Here is a 19,080-nt window from a genome sequence, read left to right as displayed (position 1 = left end):
AATGCCTGCAGAGGAAGGCAGCAAGGACGTAATACTAATTGTATGCCTAAACCAATCAAATTAGCACCTTTTGATGTAAAGACACAGCTATTCTAACTTAAAATACCTTTTGGCTGCTCGTATCCATGTTCTATTCTTTCTTTAACAAACCAAAGCTTGTCACCATGCTGTATGTGAGAATTTGAAAGCAGGAAGACTGGCAAATCCTGAGCTAATGCCTCAGGCTCAACAACCTTTTCACCATGTTCCAACACAACATCTACACTGCCACTGATGCTGCACCAGTCAGTCTATCAACCTCACGATTATTCGATTTTTTTCCTATTCATTTGGAGCAAAGACCCCAACCAGGTGAAAGCAAAACAGTATTTTCACAGCTATAAATAAAAAACAGTAATACAACTGCAGGTTATTATTTCAAAACCCCAGTAAGTGATTTTACTCGAGATGTTTTACTAGCTAGCTCATTATGTGGTGACATCTTGAGTTTAAAGATATTTCTGATTTTAAATTACATGCTTTTAAATTTTTAAGGCATCTGGTATTATTCTCAGGTATTACCCATGTGTCTCATTGTGGCCAAAAGGACAACTGTGTACTGTTCAAAAGAACTAATGAATATTATCAAAATAGTTAACAATGAAATGTTCATTAGACAACAAAAAACGCTGTCTGCACACAGCAGTGAATACAAACCTAAATGCATTTGATGTGTGTCAACTTCTGCCTGATTGGTAGTGAGCAAATAAACTCTATATGACAAAAGGCAGCAGTTTCTCAGAATGACACTTCTAGTTGACTCATAAATAAAATGATCGAAACCTGTAATTAATATGCAAACAGTATATGCTGTATATGCTAATGTGTTGGATTTCCATTAAACCCCTAATCAAGAGATATCAGCATCTCTGCAGATAGTGTTCCCCGTATCAATTATGATTTCATTTTTATTTGGATACACTGACAATTACAACAACATGTTGAATACAGGGTGCAACATGTTTCAAGACAGTCCTACAATTAAAAAAAAAAATGAAGATGGATCTTTACCAGGGCAATATCAGTAGAATCTCCAGATCTCAGCTATCCCTGTTTCAGTTTTTACACAGACTATCAAATGCTCTCCTCTTTCTCTCCCCTCTGTTTCTCAAAGCAAAGCATTCAAATTGCATTCAGATGTTTGTTTCCAAGCAAGCTTTGGCAGATAGCACCCTTGCTCTCAAACCTCATGTTAAGACATGGAGCGCGGCGCAGATCACAAGCATCGAGCCTTTGATACTACCAAACCTTAGAAACGTCAACAAGTGCCCGCCTATCTCTCTTCCTCTCTTGCTCTTACCGTCTCCTTCTCTTTCATGTCCAATCTAATTAATTCTGAAGCTCTTTTTTCTTTTTTTTTGCGGTGGTCTTTCATGATTACATAAATAACTATATGATTTAATGTTAGCGACCAGAATATAACCCCCCCCCATCCCCACCTCCGATTCCCATGGGTAAATATTAGCTTGTTTAATTTAAGCGCATCTTCATGTCTGTTTTAATCACTTCTCAAGTTTAATTGAAACATTGTCCATTTGAATTTAAATTTAAGAGTAAGGAGTGCACCCCCTGCTAGGCTACCACAATCACTTCCTTCAAAAAAAGAAAAGCGGAAAACCAAAAACACTGCTGCAGTCATTTTAATTTATTAAGGTTTTCACATTAGTCCAAGAGCAGATCTTAGCCCTGAGGTCGATGGTGCCCTTGAAAAATTGTGTCTCGCCAAAAATAAATTTTTATTTAAATTTTTGCTTCCAATCATGACTACTAGGCAATAAATCAAAATACAAAATCATTAAATAATTTTTAAAAAGTAGTACTGCTGCTGCTACTCCTCCTCCTATTACCACTAATTATAATACTATTCCCTTTATATAGCCACTGTTAATATATGTTAAACACATACAAAGTCGGGCTGTGCCATATACAGCACAGTAACAAATCTATGTAGCACTAGTTGCTTATAGGAACATGGCTTTACAAAGTGGGCTCAAAGGGAAAAATAAAACAACCAGCCAGTGGGTAGTTTATCACAGAGATCTGCGTATGGTGAGTCAACACTGCCTTATTACTGACATGAGAATAGAGAGTCCAATATTTGTACCAACAAAAGATTGCAAACAAAAATAAGCATCCATGGGAGCCTAGGGTATATTCTTCTTTCTACAGTGCTCAGACAAGAGGTATAGAAAAAGAAAAATTGGAGATTCACATACTGAAATAAATACAGACAGGAGAGGGAGAATAGACAAAGTAGACTGGGGAAATGAGTGAACTGAGTTTTCATTGGAACCCTGGGGATGTATGTAATGAGTTGGAGAGAAGCATGTTTGCCTAGTCTGGTTTACACTGAGAAATGACCCTGTGAAACACACAGTGTGGCCCTCTCACCACACACACATTCACACAATCACTGACTTGGAGGCAACCCAGGCCAGCAATGTTGACAAAAGAAGTAGAAAAGGTGGTGGTGTATTCAGTAAAGAATTTCTACTATAATGCTTGGCTCGGCGAGGCATTCCTACAGCGTAACGTTGTCCAAAATGTGGCATTGAATTGCTGTCACTACTTGATACTGAGACAAGTCTTATAGTTAATGGGACACCGAGCTGTTAAATAAAATAAAAAATCACAAGCTCGATGGCATCATACAGACACTTCTTGTCACATTTTAATTGAACTTTTTAACACAGTGATTACAGATGCGTTATTAATGCATTAATCGCTAGCACTTAAATCTGATGCTAAACCAGGACTTGTGATTTATTCGGATTGAGACAAGTGTCACCATTGCCACAACCAAGCAAATGCCAAGGACCAAGGACACCTTGTGTGGATCATTTGCACACTAGCTGCTTTGCAAAAAAGCAGTGTTGGACTTCTGGGAGTATAAACACTGCAACCTAGCATGAGCAGATATCCCACTCTATGTGAGACTGCACAGCATTTGTATCTACTGTCCCATATCTTGAGAAAATATCCCACATTTTGATTGGCTTCGGTATTCTTGTTGAGTGTCTCAACAAGAAGTCCTTGCTGACAGTCTTGGTAGCTATAGCAATAAGTAATAGGGATATATATGTGAGACACCGTAGAAGACAAAAAGCAAGACAAAAATCAAAAGTTACGCACTAGGAAAAAGACATTTAAATAGAACAGACTATATGTCCTCCACGTGATCAGTGTCAATCCTTTTAACCCTCTCAGGCTCAAATTAAACTTTTTGTTGCTAATGCACAACCAAGTCCTGCAGTGGTACTTCTGAGTAAAAAAAACTCATAAAATATGTATGTGAGGTAATCAGGTTGTTAGTATTTAACTGTTGCAAATCTGCAACGCCTGCCTGGAGAGGGTTAACTGCATCCAACCACCTTCTTCTGCTCTGACAAAGATTGATGCAGAAAGATGTAGTTGACAGAAAGTTGAATAAGCTAAAAGGCTTAAAGAATTTCAGTACAATTCACGCAATATTTCCTCGATCTTTTCTTAGAATAGACATTGCCAGCTTGTCAGTCTTAGTCTGATTTTTTCATGTGATTTTTTCTTTTTCTTTTTAAGAGCTTAGTGGCTCGATGAAACTTCAGCAGACAGATAGAAATATGTTCCAGTGGGTAAATTACTGCCTGTCCCAAGTTTGATGGCAGTCCTTCACACATTTAAATTTTTTCCACTTAATGTCAAACTCATAGTAGGATCCAGTCCATGATGATCTGTGATTTAACTTAACTTTCTTTTTCTTTAAAAAAAAAAAAAAAAAAAATCTGTCTTACTTTAGAGGTGGAGATTCTTTCGAGAAACACTGAACAGTCTTTGAACTTTAAGAGAAGCCTTGAGAAAACCGACTCGGGCAAAGGGAGAACACACAAAGGAAGGCCATTACTTCAATTTGAAAGAGACCATTGGAGCCGATCTGCTAGCATGGTTAAAGGAAAACACTGGGAAGTGAAAATAATAAGTAATATGCAAGGCCAAGAGACAATATGAAAATTGTGTGGTGTTGTGTTCACAACAGTGCAGGCCTGCTTGTTATCCTCTTAGATCATGTGCACATTAGACTCAATGTGCCCATGAACACGTGTTCTATAGTATAACCTTTTGTATGGCTTACCAATAATAAATTCATAGTGGCGACTTTGTTTGAGGTGGTAGACAGTTTAAAGTCCTCCTCTTGTCAGCTGCATTCCAATGCCTGATTTAATCATTAAGATATAACACTTATTTATATCACAGTTATCACTCTGTATTGTAGTCCTTGTATTCAGTTGTGTAGAGCCAGAACTGACTAAACATATGACAAAGTCTACAAGTGGATTTCACTTCCCTTCCCAGGCAAATTAGTGTGATGGTTGAGCTGTTTCCACATTTCACCCATCACACTAATATAAAGACAAAGCTATTCATCAAGCCCCTTGTGTAAAACTTCTCCAAGAAGCTGTCCAGATTGACTGGAAACAGCATTTCAGACTGCACTGTGCTTACCACAGCAAAACAGCAGAATAATCCTTTTTTTTTTTACTTAGCAGTAGCCAGATCAGTTCTAAATTACTCACATCACAACTACAACATATGGAAGAGAGTGCTGTTGGATTCAGAGAGTCAAAAACCAAAAAGTCATAGGGAAGAGAAAATGATTCTTAGTAACAGAACATGCAAGTATAAAACAAAATAGAGAAAAAATTCTGGGCATCATAGCTCTGCGTATGCGGTTGCTCTGATGAATATGCTCATTAGTATGGCTCTCATGACAGATCACTCCATTAATAATCTACAGCTATGATCATGGCCTTGACTGAGAGGGAGGACCACAGGGATGTTGCCTCAGAATGGAGCCCTGTCACTTGCAAGAACCTTAATAGCCATGTGAGGCTGCAAGAGTGCGTGCGCTGAAGATAAACAGAATAAAAAATGTGTATTTTCAAGACGCAAGTTTAGATAGACGTTATTATGAGTCTCATTCAGAGAATTCTTTTTGTATTTATGAAGGACAATTTGTGTTTGTGTCAACTCAAGGGTGGGCACCTTATTAACCGAGGCCCCTGGTGGCTATTTGAGTCTCCAGGAGCGGTAGCCAATTATTGAAAACACAAAACAATATATGCATGGGACACACTGTAACACAACACAGTGGTAAATAATACATTATCATATCTACCCTTTATGAATTATAAATCTCTCCATGTTGACAACTGTTCACAGCAGGCATATATTTATTCATGTACATGTAGCTTATCTCATTGTTTTTTGACAACGTAATTTGTATGATTAATTCTATACCATGAAAATGTTACACAGCCTGGGGGTTTGTCAGCAGCGGCATGGCAAGACTAAATGCAAGCTATGATCGCCTTTGGTGTTAAATAAAAAGCACTTTATATGTGGTGTGATCACAACTGTGTCCCAAATTTAACTGATGGTTTAATATTTTCCCTTGGCAACTCACTTGGGCAAAGCCTGCTGCTGATGTAGCCAAAAACAGCAATTGAAAATTTTGTCTAAGATATAAAATCAGGGACTACAGGGATTACTAAGCCATTTTCCATTTTCATTCGGATTCTCCTGGCTTTTTAACCTGTTATTTTTCGGTGTGTATGACAATTTCATGAACCACTCAAAAAATGCAAGATATTTGGAGATTTAATCACAGACATGGGAAAACCGGACACATTAACACAGTCATAAGAAACAGAACGTTTTCATAGGACTCCGCAGTCCTGTGAATACCTACATCATCATACAGCCTATGATTCAGTAGCTTGTAGAACAACAACGAATAACTTGAAGTAATAATTGTCTGTATGACTTTATCAGTTTCTCATATCACTGTGGAAGATTTTTGACCCAACACTATTTTCCACTGTTGCCTCATTTCATTGTGTTTTGTACAACTCTCTGAAAGCCCAGCCATAATATTTTGAATCAGGTTGAGGTTTGGTCTCTGACAGGGCCATTGCAACACCTTAATTCTTTTCTTTTCACCCATTTTGCTGTAGATTTGCTGTTGTGCTTGGGATCAATGTCCTGTTGCATGACTGAGCTGGCTTGGGGTAAACACTTTACTCCAAAATGCTTTGGTATACAAACATGTTCATGGTCAAGTCAGTAACACTAAGGTGCCCAGCTCCCTTGGTTGCAAAACAATTGTTCACCCTTCCACTACTGTGCATGAAAGTCAATAATTTGGTCTCGAGAGGTTTTGTGATTTGTTTAGATGCAAGTATGCAAACCTAAGCTGCATTGCTGCCATTTTCTTTTTAGAGGCCGGGGAATTCTCCCAGAAACCCTTCCAAATGACTCACACTTGTTCCACTTTTTTCCAATGTTACCGTCATGAACTTTAACATTTAACATGCTAACTGAGACCAGTCAGAGATGTAGCTCTTGGGTTTCTTGCAATTTTTTTGAGTGCTGTACAATTTGATCTTGGGGTGAATTTGCTTCCACCCCTGGGGAGGTTGTCGCATTGTGTTGACACTAATCTAAATGCTTGAGACCAGCAGCCTGCCCGAACTTTGCTGATGATCCCGTTAATCAAGAGTACTGAAGTAGAAGCATTTGGCTCTCTTATTTTCCATGAAAGCAGTAAAGGTACTGCACAGACTCCAGTGAAAACCTTTTTCATATGACTTCATGTGTATCTGTCAGCTATTGATACTGACAACAAAATTCTAAGAATTTGTAATAAACTCCATGATACTATAACATATTTCCTGCATTCCACACTTCCCCCACTAAAGTTAAGTAAGACTTTGAATTATTTACTTCACTTCTACATAGAGACGAGGAAACGGAAGTGCCGGTGTCTGCTGCTGAATCCATAAACACTCACACTTTAACAATAGCCACTCAGTTGTCCATGGCTTGCGGCCATGTGCTACGGACTAACATAAACACATTTTTTTTTCTCAGTTTAGAAATTATGTTGTAATGCATTTGGCCTCTATCGCTTGAAACATAATAGAACAGTACCGTAGTTGTTTTCCAAAGCAAATTCAAGCATGCATTCAATAAAAACCCTTGATGAATGAACCAGAATGCCACTCAAACCACGCACTAGGTTTATCACCAAATATCACTTAGAAAGTAAATACACTGACCATATTAGCAAATCGTGTATTTTATACTTAAATAGGTAATAATGGCTCAGTTTCCTTACCTTGGCTATCTGGACACACCAATTGAGCAATAGCTGTGATCCAATGTTGTCTTTGTGCTCGTGGACATAGTCGAGCAGGCATCCGTGAGGCATCAGCTGTGTGACCAGCTGGATTGTCGGACTCAAGCAGACACCCAGCAGTCGGACCAGGTGCGGGTGCTCCATGCTAGCCATGATCAGAGCCTCCTGAATGACACAGATATACACTCAGGCATGTGGAGGGTAATGATTACAGGTGGCTGTTTTAATCTGTAACAGTATGTCAGCAATGTTTATTTCCAACAGTCGTCATTTTCAATAAACACATAAAAAATATGCTATTTATTAGAAACATGTCAGATTGTGTGATGGGTATGAGGTAAACTGTGCCAAAACAATTTGGCTGCAGAAAAGACTGAAATGTATTTATTTGTGTTTTTCTTTCTACTGGTAATATTTTTTTATTTAATAATAAGAGAAATGTTTTTTCTTTTAGTTCTCCAAATTGTGAATGGATAAGAAGATGGCACTTTTCACAGCCTGAATTACAAGTTGAGTTTCAAGAAGTATTTTCTTACTGGGAATGCTAATTACATACCTGAGGAGACCACTACATTAAAAAAAATGACTAGGATCCTAGCAGCACATCTCTCTCTCTCTCTTCACATTTCTATTCATCTCTTCCTCATAGTTCCTGTCTGTTTTTCTTTGTCTGCAGGGACATATTGAGTGGAGCAGCACATGTGGCATCACCCCACAAGTATAATAAGCTTCCCTTTCACTTTAGCCAAAGAAGAATTTAATGCTAAATGATGTTTTTGTACAGCCTCACTTTTAAAATAATACACCTGCATTAGGACACAAGCCTGAAAATTGTGTTTTCAGCACCAATTTTATATTTATTCTGATGTCTTGTTTTAGTCTACAGTGTGACACTCTTTTGAAAATAACCTGGAAACAGCCTTGGCTGTCTGGTGCGAGTGCTGGTTCTGGCAACTCCAGCACTCACAACACTCACTGAACTGGCACACCTGAGACTCATCTTCACATGAAGTGTCTTCACTCCATGTTCAGTATCCCATGTGATACATGTGTGATGGCCAAATTCTAGCTCTTGCATTTTGGTCTCTAAACAATTTAGTTCTTTTGTAATGCTCCTGTACTTCAGGTCAACTCCTTATTATTACACCAGTTAGGTCTCCAAGCCAACTCATTTCTGAACCTTGTGCCAGCCTCTACTCATGGCCTGCTACAAAGAGTCAGCTACTCTGGACTAATGCAGTAAACTTCAGCTTCATATGTAACAAAGTTTCTGTGTCTGCTTTTAGATGAGCGATTTAAACTAAAACAAATGTTATTGTAGCTTGATGTTGTTCCCTTTCATCTGTCAATATTTGTTGCTGCAGGGATTCCATTAAACAAAGATTTCACTAGTTAAAATCAAATTTGTAAGACCATGAATGCTTTTATGCCATTGTTTTTCTTGGTGGCCAAGAAGCAAAGGCAACACACAGATTTGGGTATCGGCTGTGTTTTGTGATATTTAAGTCAACCTTAATGTTAGCTCAGACGAGCCTCTTGAACACACATTTATCATAGAATAGAATTAGAATAGAATTCAACTTTATTGTCATTGCACATGCACAGGTACAGGGCAACGAAATGCAGTTTGCATCCATCCAGAAGTGCTTTAGTGATATAGATATATTACAATATATATTAGCAATAATATAGATATGTGAGTATATTACAGAAATGGGTCTATTATGGTATGTTATAATGTACACGGTATGAAGTATGTTGTGAATATTCTATAACTATAAGTATGTACAGGCTGTAGTGAGTACAGGATATGAACAGGATATAAATATGAAAAACTATACAGAATATGAAATAAATAACTTTACAGAATCTGGGACATACAGCTATACAGAAATGGGAACTATGCAAGTTGTAAACAGTTGTAGGATTAAAAATTATCGAATGTACAGAATGATTATTTACACAGAGCTATACAGTAGTGCAGTTAAGATAAGTGAGGGTGTAGATAGTTTCTACAGAGGCTATATAAAGTGCTAGTGGTTGTGAGTGGTGGTTCAGTCCATGTTATTATTGTGTTTGAGGGTACAGTTGTCCATTGTGGGTGTGTGTATGTTCAGTCCATGAGTTTAACGTGGGTCAGATGTCAGGAGGCAGAGTTCAGGAGTCTGACAGCTGTGGGGAAGAAGCTGTTCCGGTACCTGGTGGTCTTAGTCCGGAGGCTCCTGTGGCGCCTCCCAGAGGGCAGGAGGGTGAAGAGTCCATGTGATGGGTGACTGGGGTCTTTGATGATTTTCCCAGCCCTTTTCAGACACCGCTTCCTGTAGATGTCTTTTATGGCAGGAAGTGGTGCTCCGGCGATGCGCTGGGCAGTTTTCACGACCCTCTGCAACGCCTTCCGGTCCGAGGCAGAGCAGTTCCCGTACCAGACTGTTATACAGTTGGTCAGGATGCTCTCGATGGTGCAGCGATAGAAGTTCACCAGGATGTCTGAGGACAGGTGGTTCTTCCTCAGAGTCCTCAAGAAGAAGAGGCGCTGGTGAGCCTTCTTGACCAGCTTGGAGCAGTTGGTCGTCCAGGTGAGATCCTCGGAGATGTGGACTCCCAGGAACTTGAAGCTGCTCACACGCTCCACAGCCATCCCCTTAATGTGGATGGGTGGATGTGGGTCAGCATTCCTCCTGTAGTCCACGATGGTTGTTTCTGTCGCACTACTCAGCCAGACGATCCACCTCCTCCCTGTAGGCGGCCTCATCGTTGTCACTGATGAGGCCAATCACCGTGGTGTCATCTGCAAACTTAATGATGGTGTTGGAACCATCAGCAGGTCTGCAGTCGTGGGTGATCATCTCTGACAGTGTCTTGTCTTCCCCCCTTATTTCTTACTTCTTCTTGCTGTGTCACCAAAACTGAGATGAACCACTCTCACAAAGGTAATTTTTAAACTTTCTCTTTCACTTCTATCAGTTTGATAAGAGTTTGAATGTTTCTTTCCCTAAATAAAATTCATACTCAAAACAACATTTCCTCATAGGTCAGGCTATTCTGCATTCTTTCATGATTGTTTTATGGCTTGTTTGTGCATGTGGAATGTGTCAGAATATTCACTGTGGGAACAGAGAACTAAGATTCTGAAACATATGTATGTTTTTTGGAAACTGGTGCACATATCTTCCTGTGTTATCGAGGACTTCAGTTTTGGACTGACCATAACTGATTTCTGTCATCTGCTGAAGTCAAGCTTTAGATGGTCTAAGGGTGTTTTTCACACCTTTGCTGCCTAATCAATTTAAATCAAACTCTGGCTCATTTTCCCTGGTGAAGTTCATTTGTGCAATCGCATTTGGTCCGGTTCACAACAGTTGAACTGAGACCCTTTGGAGGCAGTGATCTCAAAATGAACTCCAGAGTGGTGATCAGACCACAATCCAACTTAACTGCCAGATGTATGCTAAAGTTTGATCTGACCATCTTTGGGTAGCTAAGTATGTTTTGCATTCTGTTACCTTTTACCATAAATATTCAGAGGTCACAAAATTTAAACTAATCATCTTATATTACTTCTATTGCTCCTGCCCTACACCGAATGGTTGTAGCTTCGGATGTGATTTCTTTAGGAAGACATTTTGGTTCACTTGGTGTATACTTGGAGTCCAGACCTCCCTCTCCCCAGGTATCTCCTCCTACTCATCCAGGGGAACACAGAGGCTTCCTAGTCCAGCTGAGGGACATAATCTCTTATAATATCCAACACACTTTCACTCCTCCACTTGGGACAGCAACTAGTCCCTGAACGGAGTGGACACTTTACCCTTTAACGCTGAACACCATTATTGTCATTCCACTCCAGTGGGACTTGGGGACAACCACCTGTTGAAAGCAACAGAACCACATCATCTCCAAAAATTTGAGACGAGATCCTGTGGATCTACTGTACATCCACTATATGTACAGGTACTAAATGGCCAAACACCTAACGTACTCCTGAAACATCTCCTATAGGGGGGAAAAAAAAAAAAAAAAAATATATATATATATATATATATATATATATATATATATATATATATATATATATATATATATATATATATATATATATATATACATATATGTGTGTGTGTGTATATGTGTGTGTGTGTTTAAATTTCTCAAAGTTATTGAGAAATTTAAAGCAGGCTTAGGCTACAAAAAGATTTCCCAAGCCTTGAACATCCCACGGAGCACTGTTGAAGCGATCATTCAGAAATGGAAGGAGTATGGCACAACTGTAAACCTACCAAGACAAGGCCGTCCACCTAAACTCACAGGCCGAACAAGGAGAGCGCTGATCAGAAATGCAGCCAAGAGGCCCATGGTGACCCTGGACGAGCTGCAGAGATCTACAGCTCAGGTGGGGGAATCTGTCCATAGGACAACTATTAGTTGTGCACTGCACAAAGTTGGCCTTTATGGAAGAGTGGCAAGAAGAAAGCCATTGTTAACAGAAAACCATAAGATGTCCCGTTTGCAGTTTGCCACAAGCCATGTGGGGGACACAGCAAACATGTGGAAGAAGGTGCTCTGGTCAGATGAGACCAAAATGGAACTTTTTGGCCAAAATGCAAAACGCTATGTGTGGCGGAAAACTAACTGCACATCACTCTGAACACACCATCCCCACTGTCAAATATGGTGGTGGCAGCATCATGCTCTGGGGGCGCTTCTCTTCAGCAGGGACAGGGAAGCTGGTCAGAGTTGATGGGAAGATGGATGGAGCCAAATACAGGGCAATCTTGGAAGAAAACCTCTTGGAGTCTGCAAAAGACTTGAGACTGGGGCAGAGGTTCACCTTCCAGCAGGACAATGACCCTAAACATAAAGCCAGGGCAACAATGGAATGGTTTAAAACAAAACATATCCATGTGTTAGAATGGCCCAGTCAAAGTCCAGATCTAAATCCAATCAAGAATCTGTGGCAAGATCTGAAAACTGCTGTTCACAAACGCTGTCCATCTAATCTGAGCTGGAGCTGTTTTGCAAAGAAGAATGGGCAAAGATTTCAGTCTGTAGATGTGCAAAGCTGGTAGAGACATACCCTAAAAGACTGGCAGCTGTAATTGCAGCAAAAGGTGGTTCTACAAAGTATTGACTCAGGGGGCTGAATAATTACGCACACCCCACTTTGCAGTTATTTATATGTAAAAAATGTTTGGAATCATGTATGATTTTCATTCCACTTCTCACGTGTGCACCACTTTGTGTTGGTCTTTCACGTGGAATTCCAATAAAATTGATTCATGTTTGTGGCTGTAATGTGACAAAATGTAGGAAAAGTTCAAGGGGGCTGAATACTTTTGCAAGCCACTGCATATACACACTAGCACCTTTTTCACAATATGTTGTACTGGGTCAGAATGTCAGAAGACAAATGCCAGACTCACACTTCTAGAAAATTCATCATGTTTACCAGTATAGACTGAACTGCCAAAGATCATAGGACCCCTTATTCTGTTTAAGGTTGAAGTTCCTCTTGAAGTGAACAGCAAGGTTCCACTCAGTCAAAAACAGTGCAATTTTATTCAAAACCTTGACATCAAAGTGACTTCGTACTTTGAGATTGTCAGCATTCTATGTAGTAAGCAAAAAAATGTAGTAAATAGACCAAGGTCAGATTGCTGCAAATCAGGAATATTTGCCTTTAAATATAGAGCAATGGTTTCTTTGTGCTGATGTTGTGTATTATGAAATCTTTCTGTTATACTCTACAGTATGTAGACACAAAGCAACTATACCTGAAGCTTGTAATATTGCATATGATTGCAACATAAACACTAACAGGCCCCTATTAATCCCATGGTATAGAAACTCTCCAAAAGACAGAAACAGGCGTAAATTTGCTCACCTGCAACTTTACAACAATTGAAAATTCATCATCGGGTGGGTAGGTATACGCCAAAATACACAAGACAGGCAGGTGTGGCCGTTTGCTTTTACTGGGGAGAGAATCAATGCATAAAGCTCCAATGAACACTAACAGAGAGATGCAACCACTATACATTTTAGAACTGATATGGCTCATCTATCACAATGCTTACATAATGAGGTCCCTGTTTACATGCCAGTGATGGGTATAGTTACACTGAGGGTAATGGCAAATTGGGCCAAAGTCTTTGACTGACTGGCTTTTCCTTTCTGCCTGCAGGATTCCGTACAAGCAAATTTATATTGTGGTGTTTACTTAGCACTGCAGTGGGGTATCCTGTAATCTGTTAGCCCTGCATCCTATTCAGATCCCTTCTGTGAGCTATTATCCAGAAAACAAAATACTTCCACAGCATCCTAAAGAGCATTTCTTGAGGTTTCTATATATAAAATAAGTATATACAAGAATTATACTAATTGAAAAACACATGACATGAGGAATTGTGACAATAGACTTTAAAGCCACTAAGTGGAGAGGTAGGGGCAGTAGTAGTTGTAGTTAGGTATTGTAAAAAGAGAGAGAGAGAGAATATGTCTGTGAATAACAAACCCTGTGAACATCCCTTTAGGCCCTGGAAAGCACTACTGTTGGGCTGAGATAACAGTTATATAAAACACAAAAAGGGATTTGCAGGGATTGTTCTTTTTTGTACACTGACTGTATAAAGTTTACATCCCCACTGAATTGTAATTTTGCTGTTACAATTAAATACAAGCATTAGGAAACACTGTTTTTACAAACTTGTGCTACTTCTGTAGCTCGTCATGAAGGTAAACTGAAATAAGGTAGTTACAAATCTTCAGAATTGTATTAATATGTAATAATAGTAAAACAATTTCTTTAAAAAAAAGCTAAACTGAAACTTTTTCTCTTTTCTGTGGATCACTGTTGCGAAGTGCTTTATAGATTGCTGCATTTTGTGCATTGTATGGATGTCTCACATTATTAAAACTGATATATTGGAGGGCCTTGGAGAATAATACCTGAGTAAAACATTAATAAAAAAGAAAATAAGATTTTAATTATCTTTAATCAAAACTAAAGGAATAGCATGCTCTAGCTGTTATCCTTATACACAAACATGCACACTCCTAAATGCATGCAGATCGATACACACATGCCAGTACTGCAGGGAATAAACACCCTTTCCTTTTGCCAAGCACTTGCTGACAGCGTTGGTATTTTATTGTTAGCCATAAAAAAAGAGAGGTTCCCTTCTCTTACTGCACCACAGGTAAACTCCTACACAGAACCAACCACACACACACGCATGTTGAAAGACAATCAATTCTCTGTGACATTCTTCAAACAGTCAGTGGCAAGTGAGACTGGGGCTTTGAGTGGCCTGCAGCTAGAAGGTCACCAGTCAGAAATCCCAGTCTGCCAGGAAAATAATGGATGGCAAAGGAAATGAATGGCACTCTGCTTTCCCTTTGTAACTACCACTGGTGTTCCCTGGAGCAGAAGCTTGAGCCCCCAGCTGCTCAGCAGTCAGTCATTAGAAGACCACTGTGGATCTAGACAGAGGTGATGGAAGGTATTCTTAAAAAGAGAAAAGAAACCCCAAAACTATTTAGGAGGTAAATTAACCAAGTTTATGAGTAGATCCACATGGACACATGCCTTTCTGCTGTTATATACGTTATCTCCACTGTTTCTATTGCCCCTACATGTTGTTATCTCATTTCTCTGTCTGATTTTCTGATTGTCAGACAACCTCCCAAAGCACTTGGAACATAAATTAAACACATATGGGATATTCATCAAAGACATTGTGATAAAAATAGAAATGCTAACCCTCCAAAACTCTTCCTTTTAGACTGTCAAACTAAGTGCAAAACATGAGTGCAAGTGGGTCGCTTTCAATGTGTGTGCGTGTGTGTGTGCGTGCGTGCATGGGTACGTGTGTTGATATGAGTTATTTCATCTGCATTGCATCATCACAGGGTAATAATTTTGATTTTTTTTTTCACTCTTCCTTTTGAAATGAGCCAAGATGTGAATGTTTTATAAATGGGGCCTAGTGCACTGTGCTAGGAGCCCATGGCATGGTGCGTGTATGTCTGCATATGTAGGGCTCCTACAGGCCCCTTATGGTTTCTAGTCTGCTGTTTGTGGGGTTCAACTTTAGTTGTTAGAGATTTCACTTTACAACCATCTGTGTAGCGCTTTTGTAGGCTAGTTTAGCGCTAAACTGAAGTTAACTTGTCAGCAACGAATGCAATGTACAGCTGGTTAAAGGCCTTTAAAAGAAAAGGTCAGTGTTCGCTCCCTTACATACTGTAAGTATAAATTGCAGCACCTTTAAACAGTGTCACTAACAGGCTTTGGAACAAAAGGTTGTTACATTACATTTAGCTTGTAATTTACCTGCGTATATGTTATCTTTATAAAAGCTGAGTTTGAATTGTATTGTCAAGTCTCTTTTTTTGGATTTTGTTTTCAAGATACTCACATCCATGAATTCCACATTAGCCTTGGGTCCTGTGGCCTCATTTAGGATTTTAATGGCAACAGGGATTTTCACAGTTTCCCCCTCTGGGACCCAGATACCCTAAAGAAGAAACGCACACAGACACATACACACACACAACATGATGATGAGTCATTACACTAATTGCACAGTCACAAATCCTCTACTCACAGAAATGATGTTTAAAAAAAGTATTATAACTCCTCGAGGAACAGCAGGAATCTCAATAAATTGAGCGTTTTACACTCTAAATTCTACTTTGTCAGCTTTATAAATAACAACGTTCCATATTCTCACTCGCTGATTATAAAAATGAACTGCATGCTGTACGATTAAGGTTATTTCGCCCTTCAAAAAGACTTGGGAAAAACTATTTAATCATTTTGAAGTATCTAATTTTAGGGAGGTTTAAAGTGATTTAACAGCTGCCAAAGTGGATGGAATATTTGAAAGAGGAGAAAAATGAAGTACCTCTCAACTTTTTCAAAGTGATTAAAATGTGTTCCACCTTTGTTCCACCCTTATGTGACTACACATCCAGAGTGACAGAAGGCCTAGATTTCACACTTAGCCTAAAAACAACTATCCCATCAAAGAATTATCGTCATTAGGTGATAATGACGATCGATTTGATGCAGTTTTATGTTTCCTTTTACATGTAATTCTGCAGATGATCATTATTCAGCACAATAATTTAAGGGCACACTTTATGAAAGCTTGGACATCGATGTTCTAACTGGAAAAAATGGTTTACAGGTTTGTAAATGCCTCAGTTTATTAACAACACATTTATTTAAAACTGCATCTGCAAACGGGCTGCTACAGCCAACACTGCAGAATAAAATGACATATTTTACATTAGGAGGAGAAGATATCCATACACAGAATTTACCATTTTATTCTAAAATGTTTAGAAAACAAATGAAATTATTTACATATGTTACAGCCTGCTTTAGGGATTAGTACTTGTTTGTGTGTTTTGTGTTGCAGGAGTTGTGATACGGGAGGACTGTTTTGCTTTGAGTTTTCCTTTGAGTTTTTTTTTTTTGCACATACAATGTATACCATATACTTGCCTAGCCATCCATCACTATGCTACACCACTAATACAGACCTACACACACCTTTCTTAATTTATTTAATTACTTGTGATCTATGAGCGGGTTGCAACACATGAACTGCACATTGTGACAGAACATGTGACAGAAGAATCTATAGCTCCAAGTTGTTCTCTTAATGGTGAAATGCTGAGTTGAGCCAGTTAAGCATATTGCCACCAACTATGGATATGGGTCAAATCAAGGAACAGCATGTGGCCTTAGTTTTATTAAACATAAAACTAAATATTGCTACACTTTAATTAACTAACTGTGTTTTAGCTGTATGAGCCATCCTATAAAGCACTCAGTTTACAAGTTGGTCTAAATGCTGAACCTATGAACTCTCAGCTATGGAGATTAGGTACAAGTCTGATGTCTTCTGGCTGTAAAAGACCTGTCAGGGTTCTATAGCTCACCTATAAGACTTGAAACTGACTATACAGCATATCCTTACAAGTCTAGAAGTGCCTTGAAATTTCCCAGGAGAGCATGCAAGACCTTGCTTTGAAAAAGGACATACACTGATGCCACATACCTCTGGCCTAAAAAAAAAGGTGCTACAATGAGAATGGGTGGACACAAAAAAAGACGAATTATAATTTCAGTGAGAGAAAGTCTGCTTTTTCTAATTTCAGATTTTTTTTTTCCAACTTCTACCCAACCCTTCATTGCTCTTATGGTGACCTCAGCTACCTCTTATTTCACTGTCACCCCAGGGGTCTCAGTGTCTGCTATTACTTATTCTTTTCATCTCCCGCCTCCAGCCTTCCATCTCATTTCCTGTCATTAATGATCCTGCAATGTCCCTCTTGTCTTTTTCTCATGAAGTGAGAATGTGAACACAATGTGACATCATGGTCTCACTTTTAGTAGAGGAGCAGTTAAGTATTTGAAGCTAAAATGCAAATAGTCACCGTTAATTCACATTTGATTGTATTTTACCTTGTAAACAGTTCCAAAAGCTCCGGAGCCGAGGATCTTGACTCTTTTGAGTTCTGTTTCTTTCAGGATGCGAAGCTGGGCTTGATTGGGTGCCGTTCCACTGGGTGTTAAAGGTTCCACCAACTAAGAATGCAATAAATAAGTCAGTGAGTGCTGGAAGACAAGTCTAGAATCTACATAACAAAAGCTACTAAGATTAATTCATGATACTTTAAATTAAAACATCACAACTTATCACAGGATTAGTCCAATTGCTTGTTGCTGAGCAATTAAATGCAATTTAGCTTCTCAGGATCTCAGGAACACACTTCCATATTAGAAAAAAACAAAACAAATAAAACCCCAAAATAAAACACACCTTTCTTCCATGCAAAATCCTTCTTTAGAGGATAGGACAGTTTCTAAAAGCTGTGACCCAAATTCCAGGAAGTCAGGTAGTGAAACAGGTTGTACAATAACAATGAAACTGAAATTACTATTTAAATTGTAGAAAAACAAGAGTAATTTCATACAAAAGTTTGACTCAAATGCAACATTTACTCTTAAGGAAGGTTCCAGTGGGTAAGAAAAGTACACACACACACTGGGTGGGTGGACAAGCAACATGAACACCCAAGTTTGTGACACTGATAACTCAAGAACAAAGCAACGTAGGACTTTCAAATTTATACTACAGGTGTTTCTACTAAAAATCTCAGATGAGTTTGAATCTCAGGGTTAGAGGTCAAATTTTCTGAAAAACTTGTGACTCAAGAACAAAGCGACATTGGAGTTTCAAATTGATACCATAGGTGTATCTACTAAAATCAAGACAGCTGGTTGTAGTTACGTTTATTGCCCCTGCACTTGTGGTTACAGTAGGGTTGTAATGGAATTTTTTTCCAGGAAGATAAATCTAGACTATGATGAACCATTATTATGACATTCTCTATGGTAAAAGGAAGTGAAAGCGATACTACATGGGAACAGAAGAGAGTGATGGAGAAAGGTGGATGAAAACAGAGAAAGACTGGGGGAGACAGATAATTGAGGCAGCTGAACGGGAGTTGAAATTTTTGTTGTCTCATTACTGCTCAAGTGGAGGAACAGATGAAATAGTAGGAGAAGCAGAAAGATTATATCCGAGGAGGGAGGAAGGAAGATGTGGAGCGGGAAAGGAACTGTAGCAGAAACAACAACAAGACAGCGATGGAGAATCGAGCTGCTGAATTAGTCAGAGGATGCAAAAGCATAAGTGAGGGAGCAATATAAGGAGAATTAAAGGAGAGGGCGGAAGATTAGAGAGGGAGAGAGGACAGAGAGAGCCTAACAGACAGAGTGTAAATCAGCCTGGCTGTGCTTGGCAGCTTCTGTCCCTCTGGCTTATGGTTACCATTTGATTAAAAACAAT

The 19,080-nt window shown here is 39.0% G+C and overlaps 1 protein-coding gene across 2 annotated transcripts in view; it reads right to left on the bottom strand.

Annotated features, from left to right (window-relative positions):
* Positions 1–19,080, bottom strand: part of erbb4b (erb-b2 receptor tyrosine kinase 4b) — a 341,570-nt gene that overhangs the window by 36,973 nt on the left and 285,517 nt on the right. For both annotated transcript variants that reach the window (XM_085434270.1, XM_085434269.1), the window contains 3 exons: positions 17,691–17,813; positions 15,631–15,729; positions 7,193–7,378 (listed from right to left, as the gene is read on the bottom strand). In XM_085434270.1, the coding sequence (XP_085290396.1) occupies positions 7,193–7,378; positions 15,631–15,729; positions 17,691–17,813 (408 nt within the window). The remainder of the gene's footprint in view (positions 1–7,192; positions 7,379–15,630; positions 15,730–17,690; positions 17,814–19,080) is intronic.

Source organism: Copadichromis virginalis, linkage group LG16 (assembly GCF_057382275.1).
Source record: "Copadichromis virginalis isolate Kocher_CV1m ecotype Utaka linkage group LG16, C_Virginalis_male_GT1.1, whole genome shotgun sequence".
In the NCBI taxonomy this organism is placed as follows: domain Eukaryota; kingdom Metazoa; phylum Chordata; class Actinopteri; order Cichliformes; family Cichlidae; genus Copadichromis; species Copadichromis virginalis.
Note: the sequence above shows the minus strand (reverse complement) of the source record. Positions and strands in the feature narration are given on the sequence as shown.